Source organism: Macaca fascicularis, chromosome 1 (assembly GCF_037993035.2).
Source record: "Macaca fascicularis isolate 582-1 chromosome 1, T2T-MFA8v1.1".
Lineage (NCBI taxonomy): Eukaryota > Metazoa > Chordata > Mammalia > Primates > Cercopithecidae > Macaca > Macaca fascicularis.
The window spans coordinates 189,995,370-190,010,501 of NC_088375.1; the positions used below are offsets into that span (position 1 = coordinate 189,995,370).

At 48.0% G+C, this 15,132-nt stretch overlaps 1 protein-coding gene across 4 annotated transcripts in view; it reads right to left on the reverse strand.

The window, feature by feature from the left end:
- The window catches only part of KIF2C (kinesin family member 2C), a 28,178-nt gene extending 15,975 nt beyond the window's left edge, over positions 1 to 12,203 (reverse strand). For 3 of the 4 annotated variants that reach the window (XM_045372374.3, XM_045372369.3, XM_005543574.5), the window contains exons 1-5: positions 12,038 to 12,203; positions 11,009 to 11,103; positions 5,045 to 5,146; positions 4,830 to 4,878; positions 1,997 to 2,119 (exon numbers count right to left, since the gene is read on the reverse strand). In XM_045372374.3, coding sequence (XP_045228309.1) covers positions 1,997 to 2,119; positions 4,830 to 4,878; positions 5,045 to 5,146; positions 11,009 to 11,103; positions 12,038 to 12,107 — 439 coding nt within the window. In that variant the 5' untranslated portion in view covers positions 12,108 to 12,203. Of the gene's footprint in view, positions 1 to 1,996; positions 2,120 to 4,829; positions 4,879 to 5,044; positions 5,147 to 11,008; positions 11,104 to 11,997 lie in introns of all 4 variants that reach the window. The other variant, XM_045372363.3, reaches the window with a different exon arrangement.
- Between the last annotated feature and the right edge of the window lie 2,929 nt (positions 12,204 to 15,132).

Consider the following 15,132-nt stretch of genomic DNA (forward strand, 5'->3'; position numbering starts at 1 on the left):
CATCTGACTCACTTAAAAAATTTTAAAATTGTGCGAACCCGGGAGGCAGACTTTGCAGTGAGCCGAGATCACGCCACTGCATTCCAGCCTGGGCAACAGAGACTCCGTCTCAAAAAAAAAAAAAATTTTAAATTTAATTTATATAGGCTGGGCACAGTGGCTTGCTCACACCTGTAATCCCAGCTGGGAGGCCGAGGTGGGTAGATCACGAGGTCAGGAGATTGAGACCATCCTGGCTAACACTGTGAAACCCCATCTCTACTAAAAAAATACAGAAAAATTAGCCGGGCATGGTGGTGGGTGCCTGTAGTCCCAGCTACTCAGGAGGCTGAAGCAGAAGAATTGCATGAACCCGGGAGGCGGAGCTCACAGTAAGCCAAAATCGCGCCACTGCACTCCAGCCTGGGTGACAGAGCGAGACTCCATCTCAAAAAAAAAAAAAAAATTCAATTTATATAAAGTACAAAAAAGGGCTGGGCGCAGTGGCTTATGCCTGTAATCCCAGCACTTTGTGAGGCTGAGGCGGGCAGATCATGAGGTCAGGAGTTTGAGATCAGCCTGGCCAATGTGATGAAACCCTGTCTCTACTAAAAATACAAAAATTAGCTGGGTGTGGTGGTGTGCACCTGTAGTCCTAGCTAGTCGGGAGGCTGAGCCAAGATGATCACTTGAACCTGGGAGGCAGAGGTTGCAGTGAGCCGAGATCAAGCCATAGCACTCCAGCCTGGGTGATGGAGCGAGACTCTGTCTCAAAAAAAAAAAAAAAAAGTATAAAAAGAGGGCCAGGTGCGGTAGCTCACACCTGTAATCCCAGAACTTTGGGAGGCCAAGGCAGGCGGATCACATGAGGTCAGGTGTTTGAGACCAGCCTGACCAACATGGAGAAATCCCGTCTCTACTAAAAAGACAAAATTAGCCGGGCATGGTGGCACATGCCTGTAATCCCAGCTACTTGGGAGGCTGAGGCAGGAGAATCGCTGGAACCCAGGAGGCGGAGATTGAGGTGAGCCAAGATTGAGTATTGCACTCCAGCCTGGGCAACAAGAGCAAAACTCCATCTCAAAAGAAAAACAAAGTACAAAAAGAAGGCTGAGCACAGTGGCTCACGCCTGTAATCGCAGCACTTTAGGAGGCCAAGGTGGGCGGATCACTTGAGGCCAGGAGTTCGAGACCAGCCTGGCCAAAATGGCAATACCCCATCTCTACTAGAAATACAAAAATTAGCCAGGCATAGTGGCACATGCCTGTAATCCCAGCTACTCAGGAGGCTGAGGCGGGAGAATTGGTTGAACCTAGGAGGCGGAAGTTGTGGTAAGCCAAGATCATGCCATTGCACTCCAGCCTGGATGACAGAGTGAGACTCCGTCTCAATAAATAAATAAAAAAATACAGAAAGAAAAAAAGCTAATTAATGCTATTAGAAGTCAGGATTATAGGTACCCTTGAGGGGATTAGGAGCTGGAAATGTGCCCAACAGGGACTTTTGAAGTTCTGGTAATGCTCTGATCATATTAGTTACAAGTGAGTTCTGTTTATGAAAATTCACTGAACTCAATGCTATGTGTACTTAGACCTTAGACTCCTCAACTATGTCAGAGGGCTTCTGCCCAGTCTTTCACTGCTTGTGAAAGACTGATTCCATGGCCACAGGAAAACATGCCCGCATGTGAGAAACAAGGCTTGCACTCAGGTGCTTTGAAGTACTGGTAATGCTCTGATCATGTTAGATACATAAGTGTGTTCAGTTTACGAAAATTCACAGAACTATGTACTCAATGCTATGTGTACATGTCTGTGTGTATGTGTGTGTAATGTTTCAATTAAGTTTTTTAAAAAAGAGATGATTTCCAAATAAGCAAGCCGTGTTGGTAGGGAAGGAGCAGACCAGTTCTGAAGCTGGGGGAATGGATGAATCTCAGGATATTCTAGCACAGGGACCAAGCAATGTGCTTCAGGGCCTCAAACATGGCAGGTGCGGGGCACTTTCGTTACTCACGAGGAACTGAAAATTGCTTGCGGGTGTTTGCAGCTGCAGGCAGCTCCACCTCCATGTCATTCTCCTGAGCAGTGACGCGAAGCTCTGAGACAGTGGACATGCGAGTGGAGCGAGTTCGAAGACCTGGAGAACCGAGAGCAGTAGCCAGTCAGTGCTGCATGATCTGGAGGGTGGTCAGGGGCAAACCTCCAAGTTTTGTACAAGGTGAAACTGGTCCCAGCCACCAGGAAAGGGGCTCACCAACTTCCCATATTCCTTAGAAAGGAAAAATTAGACCAAGTACCAGTACCCCCAAATTGTGCAAATTTTGTCCACATTGTGCAAATCCAGGAGCTCCTGAGGGCAAGGACATCTCCCACAAAGAGCATCTGTCTTGAGTAAGTACAGGGACCTATAGCTATCTTGAAAACATTTCTGGAGAGAGAGAGACCTAATCTAAGTCCTTGAGAAAAAGTATTATTATTACTATTTTATTTTTTTTTTTTTTTGAGGAGTTTTGCTCTTGTTGCCCAGGCTGGAGTGCAGTGGTACAATCTTGGCTCACTGCAACCTCTGCCTCCCGGGTTCAAGCAATTCCCCTGCCTCAGCCTCCCGAGTAGCTGGGACTACAGGCGTGTGCCACCACACCCAGCTAATTTTTGTATTTTTTTTTTTAGTAGAGATGGGGTTTCACCATGTTGGCCAGGATGGTCTTTATCTCTTGACCTTGTGATCCACCCGCCTCAGCCTCCCAAAGTGCTGGGATTACAGGCGTGAACCACCACGCCCAGCCCATCTTTTTCTTGAGACAGAGTCTCACACTGTCAGCCAGGCTGGAGTGCAGTGGTGCAATCTTGGCTCACTGCAACCTCTGCCAAAACCAACTTCTACCGAGTTTCTGAGTATTGAAAGTTCAAGCTGATGGCTATATATAATCCATATCTTGAATTTTTACAATCTTCCTGTTTCCCTAATGATTTTATTTTAGTTTTTATAATAAGATTGGGTCTTGCTATGTTGCCCAGGCTGGTCTCAAACTCCTAGGTTCAAGCCATCTTCCTGCCTCAACCTCCCAAAGCACTGGGCTTACAGGTGTGAGCCATTACATCTAGCCCCAAATGATCTGTAATTTTTTTTTTTAAGACCGAGTCTTGCTCTGTCGCCCAGGCTGGAGTACAGTAGCACGATCTCTGCTCACTGCAACCTCCACCCCCTGGGCTCAAACAATTCTCTTGCCTCAGCTTCCTGAGTAGCTGGGATTACAGGTGCCCGTCACCACGCCTGGCTAATTTTTGTATTTTTAGGAGAGACAGGGGTTTCACCATGTTGGCCAGGCTGGTCTCAAACTCCTGACCTCAGATGATCCACCCACCTAGGCCTCCTAAAGTGCTGGGATTACAGGCATGAGCCACACTGCGCCTGGCCAGTTTTTTGTATTTTTAATAGAGACAGGGTTTCACCATGTTGACCAGGCTGGTCTGGAACACCTGACCTCAGGTGATCTCCCCACCTTGGCCCCCCAAAGTGCTGGGATTACAGGCATGAGCCAGCGCTCAGGGCCTTAAAGGCTTTTTTTTTTAATTAAAATGAGCTGTGTAGCTGGGCATGGTGGTATGTGCCTGTAGTCCCAGCACTTTTGGAGGCTGAGGCAGGAGGACTGCTTGAAGCTAGGAGTTCAAGACCAGCTTAGGCAACAAAGTGAGACCCCATCCTAAAAAAAAAAAAAAAAAGCTATTGGCTGGGCATGGTGGCTCACGCCTGCAATCCTGGCACTTTGGGAGGCTGAAGCAGGAGGATCCCTTGAGGCCAGGAGTTTGAGACCAGACCAGGCAACATAGTGAGACCTTGTCTCTACGGAAAAAAAAAAAAAAATTAGCCAGGTGTGATGAGGCACACCTGTAGTCCCAGCTACATGGGAGGCTGAGGTGGGAGGATTGCCTGAGCCCAGGAGTTCAAGGCTACAGTGAGCTACGATCATATCATGGTATTCCAGCATGGACAACCAAGTGAGACCCTGCCTTTGAAAAATAAAAAACAAAAAGCTGTGGCAATATCCTTTGAGGACATGAACATGGAATGGGACTGCTGCGAGTCCCAACTCTCCTGCATTCCCTTATGGTACACCCAGCAAGAAAGGGCCAGCACCACAACAGTCAGGCCCAAGCTTGCAATGGCACCACCCTCCACCCAGGGCCCCCAGAACCTGAAGCTCCAGTATTCTGGGAGTCCCTGAGGTAGCTGGATCCTTTTGCGGCAATGATGACCCCTAGACCTGGAGAGCTGTGCAGGTCACCAGCCTTCAAGGTACAACTGGCTTTAAGCTGGATCTTTTGGGAAGCTTACCCCCTAGAGTCACAGTCTATCATGTCGTCAAAGTAGGTTTTCACAGACTACTTCTGCAGAGAGAGCCCAACCTCCTAGACCACGAGGCAATGCTGTTATTCTCTCCAGCCCCAGCCATCCCTCTCTATAGTGCCACCAACTGTACTTCTAAACAACCCACAGACCTAGTGTCTCCCTTTTTCAAAGCCTCTTTCCAGGGCATACTGTTCCCCTGAGGGAAGAAAACAGGCCTACCAATGGCTGATTCCCACTCTTCTTAGCATCAGGCTCTGGATTATACAGAAAAGGTTTCCAGGCCAGGCAGCAAATTTCCTAAATGCACCAGGTCTCTTAAAGGTTGGCCTGATAGCTGTAGGTTGGATTCTTCCTCATAGAGAAGGAAGCTTGGAACATAGGCAGGACTCAGCCCACATAGAAACCACCTGCAAAAGAGGAGCTTCCACAACTCTGAGTCCTAGAAACAATTCCTGACACAAATTCCATGACAGTAAGCTAGTAGAAATCCACTTACTTTCTTTTGGAGCAGGAATTTTGGAGTTGACGGATCTCCGTTTTTGTTTCTGAAAAACAAATCAAATTGTCACAATATATGGCTCTTATCAATTCTCAAGGGCCTATCCTGGGCCCATGTATTATGCTAAAATGTCAGACAATCAATCAGCAAAGAGCCAATAAGCAAAGTGAATCCTGTGGGGCACTGGCTGCAACCAGATGACAGGCACCTACCTGGATTGTTACATTTTCCTGCAGGGGCAGATTGTCCTTTGGATGTAAGGGAAGAAGCTGTAAGAGTTCTGGGTTTATTGCAGCCACATCATCAAAATCAATCTGCAAGGAGCAAGTAAAAGTTTCAATGAAACATTGTTCAATCCAAATACATTTCTTTTTTCTTTTCTTTTTTTCTGAGACAGAGTCTCGCTCTGTCACCCAGGCTGGAGGGCAGTGGCATGATTTCGGTTCAACGCAACCTCCGCCTCCTGGGTCCAAGCAATTCTCCTGCCTCAGCCTCCCGAGTAGCTGGGACTATAGGCGTGTGCCACCAAGCCCAGATAATTTTTGTAGTTTTAGTAGAGACCAGGTTTCACCATGTTGGCCAGGATGGTCTCAACCTCCTGGCCTCAGGTGATCTCCCCACCTTGGCCTCCTAAAGTGCTGGGATTACAGGTATGAGACACTGTGCCTGGTCCCCCCAGGCTGAGGTGGGAGAATCGCTGGAATCTAGGAGGTGGAGGTTGCATTGAGTTGAGATTATGCCACTGCCCTCCAGCCTGGGCGACAGAGTGAGACTCTGTCTCAAAAAAACACAAAAACATAAAAAAAAAAAAAAAAAAAGTCGATAGGGCTACCCCTAAATTCAAACTTTACCAGCTTTAAGTTCCACTAAGTATGAATAGCTATAAAACAAATAGTTACTCCTTAATAATGGTTTACCATCTAGATGGATATGGGTTTCTGATTTCCAAGCCAATGGTAGACGTCAGTGATGAGAATAAGGTGAAGAGGAGGGCAGACAGGCAGGCAAACTGTTGGGTACTCCACAGCAGATCTAGGCCACTTGGCTCCCCTGCTGTTTTGCTGGGCAGTGAGGTCCTGCTGGGCACAGCCCCCTAAGCACCTCTTGCTGGCTGACACGGAGGAGGAAACAAGTTCTAACTGTCTGGTGAGAGTCCAATGGAGGCCCTTTAGGATCTTATGGGCAGGGGCAAGTTCCCGACAGCTGCTACCTAACCCTAAGACTACCTACATTTTCTTCTGGGCCCAGAAACTTCTTCCCCAGTTATGGCTTCCTGCCCATGCCTTACCTATTTCCTGTTGATGCCTGCAATGAGGTCACAATTCTAAGTTTACATCATCAGAGTCCTGCAATCCTCCAGGAACAACTCAAACTTCACCAGGATAACTTTACAACAGGTTCAGACATATCAAATTTGTCCCAACTTGTTATTTGTATTTTAAAATGTGACAGAGCTGAAGCATGTACTCCAGGGTGAGGGCTTTACTGCTTAGATACGAAACCTGCAGTTATTAGCTGCCTATTCAAGCATTTGTTAGGCACCACGAAGACAGCAGCCTGCAGGGGGAAAGTAGTCAAAGATGCATTACGACATATGTAGGCCGGGCACAGTGGCTCACGCCTGTAATCCCAGCACTTTTGGAGGCTGAGGCGGGCAGATCACCTGAGGTTGGGAGTTCGAAACCAGCCTCACCAACATGGAAAAACCCCGTCTCTACTAAAATTACAAAATTAGCCAGTGTGGCGCACGCCTGTAATCCCAGCTACTCAGGAGGCTGAGACAGAAGAATCGCTTGAAGCCGGGAGGCGGAGGCTGCAGTGAGCCGTGATAGCGCCATTGCACTCCAGAGCAACAAGAGCAAAACTGTCTCAAAAAAAAAAAAGCCAGGCACGGTGGCTCATGCCCGTAATCCCAGCACTTTGGGAGGCCGAGGCAGCTGGATCACGAGGTCAGGAGATTGAGACCATCCTGGCTAACACAGTGAAACCCCGTCTCTACCAAAAATACAAAAAATTAGCCAGGTGTGGTGGCAGGCGCCTGTAGTCCCAGCTACTCAGGAGGCTGAGGCAGGAGAATGGTGTGAACTTGGGAGGCAGAGCATGCAGTGAGCCAAGATCGTGCCACTGCACTCTAGCCTGGGCAACAGAGCGAGACTCCACCTCAAAAAAAAAAAAAAAAAAAGGGATAGAATCACTAAATGCAGAAGCCGGCAAGCACTTCAGTAATCACACTTCTATCCACATTTCTGGGACAGCCACAGACTATTGGTACACACCTCCCCCATTTCCAACCCCTAAACTACAGAGAGCATAAACAACAAGGAAAATCAGTTTTTTGTTTTCTTGTTTTTTGAAACAGAGTTTCACTCTTAGCACCCATGCTGGAATGCAGTGGCGTGATCTCAGCTCACTGCAACCTCCACCTCCCGGGTTCAAGTGATTATCCTGCCTCAGCCTCCCGAGTAGCTGGGATTATAGGCACGCGGCACTATGCCCAGCTAATTTTGTATTTTTAGTAGAGACGGGATTTCACCACGTTGGCCAGGCTGGTCTTGTGCTCCTGACCTCAGGTGATCCATCCGCCTCAGCCTCCCAAAGTGCTGGGATTACAGGCGTGAATCACTGTGTCCAGCTTTTTTTAGACGGAATCTCACTGTTACCCAGGCTGCTGGAGTGCAATGGCGCGATCACAGCTTGCTGCAACCTCCACCTCCCGGGTTCAAGCGATTCTTCTGCCTCAGCCTCCTGAGTAGCTGGGACTACAGGTGCCTACCACCATGCCCCGCTAATTTTTTGGATTTTTAGTAGAAACGCGGTTTCACCGTATTGGCCAGGCTGGTCTTGAATTCCTGACCTCGTGATCCGCCCGCCTCAGCCTCCCAAAGTGCTGGGATTACAGGCATGAGCCACTGCACCCCGCAAAAAACAGAGTTTTAAGCCTTGCTCTGACAATCAGCTGGTTCTCATGTTGATAATTCAGGGTGAACATCCCAGGAGAAAGGAATAAGCGTGTAAGAGCAGCAGGGAATTAGGCACAGTCACAGAGCAGTAAACCACCTCATTTGCCAGGGGATAGGATATGTGGAAGAAGAGTGTGTGGTACAAAGAAAAAGGGTGATTGGAATCAGAGCTCAAGCCAGGCGCGGTGGCTCATGCTTGTAATCCCAGCACTTTAGGAGGCCAAGACGGCCAGATCACTTGAGGTCAGGAGTTTGAGACCAGCCTGGTTAACATGGTGAAACCCTGTCTCTACTAAAAATACAAAAATTAGATGGCTGTGGTGGCAGGTGCCTGTAATCCCAGCTTCTTGGGAGACTAAGGCAGGAGAATCGCTTGAACCTGGAGGATGGAGGTTGTAGTGAGCCAAGATTGGCTCACTGAGGGAGATCGTGCCACTGCACTCCAGCCTGGTGACAGAGTAAGACTTCGTCTCAAAAGAAAAAATATCAGAGCTTGAAAAGGCCTGAATGCACCATTAAGAAGTTTGGATCTTATTCCAAAAGCAGTATTTGATCTGAGGTAAGACAAGGGATATATTTCTGAACAAACAACAAAAACAAAAAACGAATCACAAAGGACTGATAATAGCTGGCTGAAAGGAATTTTAGGAACCTCTTGATTCTTTAGCGGCAGATAATGGAAAGTATTCAATCCTTTTATTTCTCAAATATACCACCTAAATATCTCTACTAGACGTACCATGCTAAGCAAGCTTTTTACATGTTTTATCTTTTTTACTTATATTTTTTTGAGACAGGGTCTCACTCTGTCACGCAGGCTGGAGTGTTGTGCCTCACTGTAGCCTTGAACTCCTGGGCTCAAGCAATCCTCCTGCCTTAGCCTCTGGAGTAGCTGGGACCACAGACGCAAGCCACTATGACTAGCTAATTGTTTTTTATTTTTAGTAGAGATGAGGTCTTGCTGTATTTGCCCAGGCTGGGCTCAAACTCTTGGCTTCAAGAGGTCCCCCTGCCTCAGCCTCCCAAAGTGCTGAGATTATAGGTACTGTGCCCAGCTACATGTATTATTTTATTACGCTCCATGGAAGAGGGTCCAAGAGTCTGTCTCCTTCACCTCTGTATCCCTAGCACCCCATAAGTGTCTAGCATTTTGGAAGCAGTCCAAAATATCTGCTGAGTAAATCCTCACAACAACCCTGTGAGGTAGACATTATCATCATCCTCACTTTATAGATGAGGAAACCAAACTTCGAAGAGGGGCAGAAACATGCCTGAGAACACAAAGCAGTGGCAGAGCCAGACTAGAATCCAGGTTTTCATACTCCTAGCCCAGTGACCTTTTCACTACACCACAATGCCGCTAGAACAGAAGTGTCTTAGTCACAGTGCTCTCCTCAAAATCCCCACTGCCTACAGAAGAAAACCTAACCAGCTCAGTGCCAGACACGAAGACCTTTGTCTCCTTTTTCAGCTGTTTTGCTGCTGCCAAGCATCCTGGGCCCTGCACTGCTTGTGGCCAGCTTCTTTATGGTCCCTATGTGTGCCATCTTGCTGCTTTGGCTAAGCCTTCACACTCCACTCTCCAAGCCCAGCCCATTCTCAGAAAGTTTCCACCTCTGAGCTGCTCTAGCAATGCTCATCTGGGCCATTCGTCACAAGTTGCCTTTTGTTATTTGGTGATTCAGAAACGTATTTTTGTCTCCTCAACCAGGTTATTGATTTCATTCACCTAACTGATATCACAGGTAGTGTGCATGCAGAACCTAGCTTGGGCAAGCAAAGTTTTCTAAAACCTAAAATTTTGTGCAGTTTGCTTTTTCTTTTTTTTTGAGACGGAGTGTCACTCTGTTGCCCAGGCTGGAATGCAGTGGCGTGATCTCAGCTCACTGCAACCTCTGCTTCCCGAGTTCAAGTGATTCTCCTGCCCCAGCCTCCCAAGTAGCTGGGATTACAGCCCTCTGCCACCAGGCCCAGCTAATTTTTGTATGTTTAGTAGAGATGGGGTTTCACCATGTTGGCCAGGCTGGTCTCAAACTCCTGATCTCAAGTGATCCGCCCACCTCGGCCTCCCAAAGTGCTGGGATTACAGGTGTGAGCCACCATACCAGGCTACAGTTTGCAGTTTGCTTTCTACAGACATACCAGAAAACGATTGATTGCTTCAATTTAAATGGACCTGACTAAATAAAATCCCAATGCATCTGGAAGGGGACCATTCTTTTTTTTGACAAGTCCTTATTCTGTCGCCCAGGAGGCTGGAGAGCAGTAGCACAATTTCAGCTCATTGAAACCTGTGCTTTCCCAGACTCAAGCAATTCTCCAGCCTCAGCCTCCAGAGTAGCTGGGACCACAGGCATGCACCACCATGCCCGGCTAATGTTTTTTTGTATTTTTTGTAGAAATGCGGTTTTGCCATGTTGCCCAGCCTGGTCTTGAACTCCTCAGCTCAAAGCGATCTGCCCGCCTCGACCTCCCAAAGTGCTGGGATTATAGATGTGAGCCACTGTGCCCAGCCAAGAAGACCAATTATTTTTTTTGAGGAAAGGTCTCACTCCGTCATCCAGGTCAGAGTGCAGTGGCTCGATCATGGTTCACTGCAGCCTCAACCTCCCAGGCTAAATCGATCCTCCCACCTCAGCTTTCCGAGTAGCTGGAACCACAGATGCAAGCAACCACACCCTGCTAATTTTTTATTTTTTGTAGAGACAAGGTCTCAACATTTTTCCCAGGCTGGTTTCGAACTCCTGGGCTCAAGCAGTCCTCCAGATGAGGCCTCTCAAAGTGCCGGGATTAGAGGCAAGAGCCACCGCACCCAGCCAATTTTTTTTTTTTTTTTTTTTTTGAGTCAGATTCTCACTCTGTCGCCCAGGCTGGAGCGCAGTGGCACAGTTTCGGCTCACTGCAACCTCCACCTCCTGGGTTCAAGCAATTCTCCTGCCTCAGCCTCCCGAATAGCTGGGATTACAGGCTAGCACCACCATGACCGGCTAATTTTTGTATTTTCAGTAGAGACAGGTTTCGCCATGTTGGCCAGGATGGTCTCGAACCCCTGACCTCAGATGGTCCACTCGCCTCAGCCTCCCAAAGTGCTAGGATTACAGGCGTGAGTGAAAAGAGCACAGCATCAGAAACTAGGCTCTCACAGATTCCACTTCTGCACAGATCCTTTATGTAGGAAGGCATTAAATGTGGTAGAGGAATTCTCATAGAACCTACCTCTTTGCCCTTTGTGGCACCTCCTTCTGCCCATTCCACTGAAACACAGGATTTCTCCAAGTTCACAGTCCTTACATTGGCACTGTGAATTAAACCTATAAAGTATGAAAAAACCAGAGTTACCCTCTCCTTCCTGAGAGCTTCACTTTTAGGATTCCACAGAGATTCCCAAAGTGGAGTTAACCTGAAGGAACAGGCGGCTGCCTTTAAAAAACAAACAAACAAACAAACAAACAAACAAAACTAAGAGAAATAAATCTCCTGGGCTTCACCTTTAGAATATCCACAGTGAGGTGGGCAGGGGACAGGTTTTTAAATTGAGCTGCATGGGATAAGGATTCACCCCTACTCAAAAGAGAGCCTACAAAAAAAAAGAGAGCGGGAGCCTACAGAAGAGAACACACAAAAGTATGTTTGAGCAGAGGATTCCTTAAAGCCCTTAAATGAACTTTTCCTCAACATAGCATTAAGGATCTGGCCCTCTTGGGGTTTTCCTAACTCACTTCTGGCGGTCATATCTGTCCATTTCCCTAATGACACGGGTATTAGACGTGCCAGAAGTGCGGTAGCTGCTTAAGCAAAAGAGAGAACGACTACAAGCTGCTCAAGAGCAGGGATCTTGTCTGTCCCGTTAACCCTAAGTCCCAGTACCTGACATACTGCAACTGTGCAATATTATTCCAGAGTAGAGGGGCCAGGAGACCGAGGTCCCCGTAAGAGCAGGGCATTTTCCGGGGTGAATTTTGGAAGGGAAGTGAATTTAGAAGCCCCAACTTCCCTGGATCTACCAGCCTTGGAGAAGGTCCGCCCACTCCCGGAGGACAGCGAAAGGGACCCACGTCCAGCGCAGACTCTCACCCCTGTGTAGGGAAGAATGACTGCCAGTGCAGAGACCAGGAGTTAGTGCGTGTGAAAAGGAGGGAGGGAGAGAAAGAGAGTGAGAGCCCATTTGTGTGTCTGGGGAGGGGCAGTAATTTCCGTCGTCTCACCGCTCACGAGTCCCCTTGACCTAGGGACCCCGCTCCTCACCATTACTGCGTTGGATCTTGATGGCGAGACCGGGAAACAGGCGGGCCTGAAGCGACGAGTCCATGGCCATTCGGAGGGTCAGCAAGGAAAAGAAACGCGCAATGCTAGGAAACCTCAATTCCGCTAACCCTAGGAAGTCTTAACGCCGCGTAAACCGCCGCAGTTTAAATCCCGCGCGCAAGCGTCCTTAAAACGTCATCCCGCTGTCCCCGCCCCCGCTTCCGGCGGTCAGCGGCGCCCTGCAGAGCCTTGGGGGATACGCAGTTCCGAACCGTCTTCCGACGCCCGGCACCGCCCATGCGTCTGGCCACACCCCCGAGCGCTGTGCCTCCTGGGAACTTTGGCGCTCCGCGGGGTCTGGGGCTCCCGCTTCCTGGTATTGTGTTTGGTCATCTTGTACAGCCGGGTTCCCGAAAACTGGGAAACTTCGGTATGTATTTCAGAGTGAGGGCTCTGGAATACTACAGACATGGGTTCGAATCCTAGCTTCTTCAGTTGCTAGTTCAATGACCTCGAGCAAATTGGAGACTTGACCGGGCGCGGTGGCTCACTCCTGTAATCCTTGCACTTAGGAAGGCTAGAGGTGGGAGTGATCGCTTGAGATCAGAAGTTCGAGACCAGCAAGGGCAACGTAGCCAAGACCCTGTTCTCTAAGCAAAATAAAACCACAGGTTAGAAACTTGACTTAGTTTTTCTCATTGCACAGTGGAGAAGCATGTTTCGTCATTCAAGGAGTTACGTATAAATTTCCAGGAAGACACGATTCACCAGATATTTATTGAGTGAATGTCTACCACGTGCTAGGCATGGTACTAGGAAATGGAGATAATAGTAGTCAACTAGACACACAGTTCCTGTCCTCTTTTTTTTTAAACTAGAGACAGTGTTCTTGCTGTGTTGCCCAGGCTGGTCTTGAATTCCTGGGCTCAAAGATCCTCCCTCCTTCGCCCCCCAAACTGCTAGGATTACATATGTGAACCACGAATTCCAGCCTCCTGTTCTTGACGATCTGCCTGCCTCAGCCTCCCAAAGTGCTGGGATTACAGGTGTGAACCACTGTGCCTGGCCAGGAAAGGTCTTGTTTGAAGATGGCTGGAAGGCAGTGGGGGAGAGGAACATCAGAAGAAGTTGAAGAGGTGGGCAGGGGCAAAATCATTGAGCATCTTGTGGCCTGTAGTAGTAATTTTGGCTTTTATGCTAATGAGAAGTCATTGAAAGTTTTAAGCAGGGGACTAAGAAGATCTGATTTACATTTTACTTTCTCTTTTTTTTCTTTTGAGACAGAATTTCACTCTTGTTGCCCAGGCTGGAGTGCAGTGGCGTGATCTTGGCTCACGCGACCTCCACTTCCCGGGTTCAAGCAATTCTCCTGCCTCAGCCTCCAAAGTAGCTGGGATTACAGGGATGCGCCACCATGCCTGGCTAATTTGGTATCTTTAGTAGAGATGAGGTTTCACCCTGTTGGTCAAGCTGGTCGTGAACTCCCGACCTCAGGTGATCCACCTGCCTCCGCCTCCCAAAGTGCTGGGATTACAGGTGTGAGCCACCGCGCCCAGCCTACATTTTACTTTTATGTCAGGCAAACTTGCTGTTGTGTGGAGAGTAGAGTTGAAAGGGGCAAGACAGAGTGCAGAGAGCACTTAGTAGGCAAGAGATTATGCTGGCATAGGCCAGGGTGGTGATACTGGATTGGAAGTACAGCTGAGAGAATTGATTCAAGATACCCCATGTTTGGGAAGTGAAGTGAATGGATTTTGCTGATGGATGTGAATGACAGGGGTGGTCATGGATGACTCCTGGTTTCTGGCTAGAGCACCTGGCTGCATGATGGACCATATACTGAAAAGGGAGAGTGGGATTGTGAAGGAATGAGTTGGGGGTTAAGTCCAGGGTTTCATTTTGTTCATTTTGAATTTGAGATGTCTACAACACATCTGAGTGTAGGTGTCAACTGAGCAGCTGGATGTACAAACTGGGAGCTAAGGTAGAAGTCAGAGATTGAGATTTGGCAGTCTGCGTTATGTAGATGATATTTGGAGTCATGAGCTGAATACTATCTAGGCAAAGAGCATAGATGGAGATGAGAAGAACATGTATACTTAAGCCATGGGACTTGCCAATATTTTGAGGTAGGGCAGGGGAGGAGGAGCCAGCAAAGGAGATGGGATTAGGGTGGTTTGAAGGGATGAAGAAAACAAAAGAGTTGGGGGCAGTTCCTTAGAAGTCAACCGATGGAATGAAGAAGGTGAAAGTAACTCTGGAGAGCTACTCAGAGGCCAAATAAGATGAGGACATTTTAGTATCCTTTGGATTTATTAGCACCTAAGTCATTGCTGACCTTTTGCAGTCTTGGTGAACTATTGAGGGGGAGAACCAGACTAGAGAGACAAGAATAGATGGAATATTGTTTAGAGATATGCTGTGGTTTGAATGAGTCCCCCAAATTTCATGTGCTGGAAACTTAATCCCCCAATTCATATATTGATGGCATTTGAAGGTGGGGCCTTTGGGAGGTAATTAGGATTAATAAAGTCATCAGGATGGGGCCCCACGATGGAATGGTAGCTTTATAAGAAGAAGAAGGACTTGAGCTGACATGCTCTTGCCCTGTCACGATGTTATACTGTCTGCCATGTTATAATATAGCAAAAAGGCCCTCACAAGATCCAAGCACCATGCTCTTAGACTTCTCAGCCTCCAGAACCATGGATGAAATAAATTTATGTTCATTATAAATTACCCAGTCCCCAGTATTTTGTTGTAGCAACAGAAAATGGACTAAGCTGGATGCAGTGGCTCATACCTGTAATCCCAGCACTTTGGGAGGCCAAGATAGGCAGATTGCTTGAGCTCAGCAGATCCAGACCACCATGGGTGACACAGTGAGACCCCTATCTCTGCAAAAAATACAAAAATTAGCTGGGTGTCATGGCACATGCCTGTAGTCCCAGCTACTCAGGAGGCTGAGGTGGGAGGATCACCTGAGCCTGGGGAGTTCGAGGCCACAGTGTGCTGTGATCGTGCAACTGCACTTCAGCCTGGGGAACAGAATGAGACCCTGTTTCAAACAAAAAAAAGAAGGTGGGCCAGCCGTG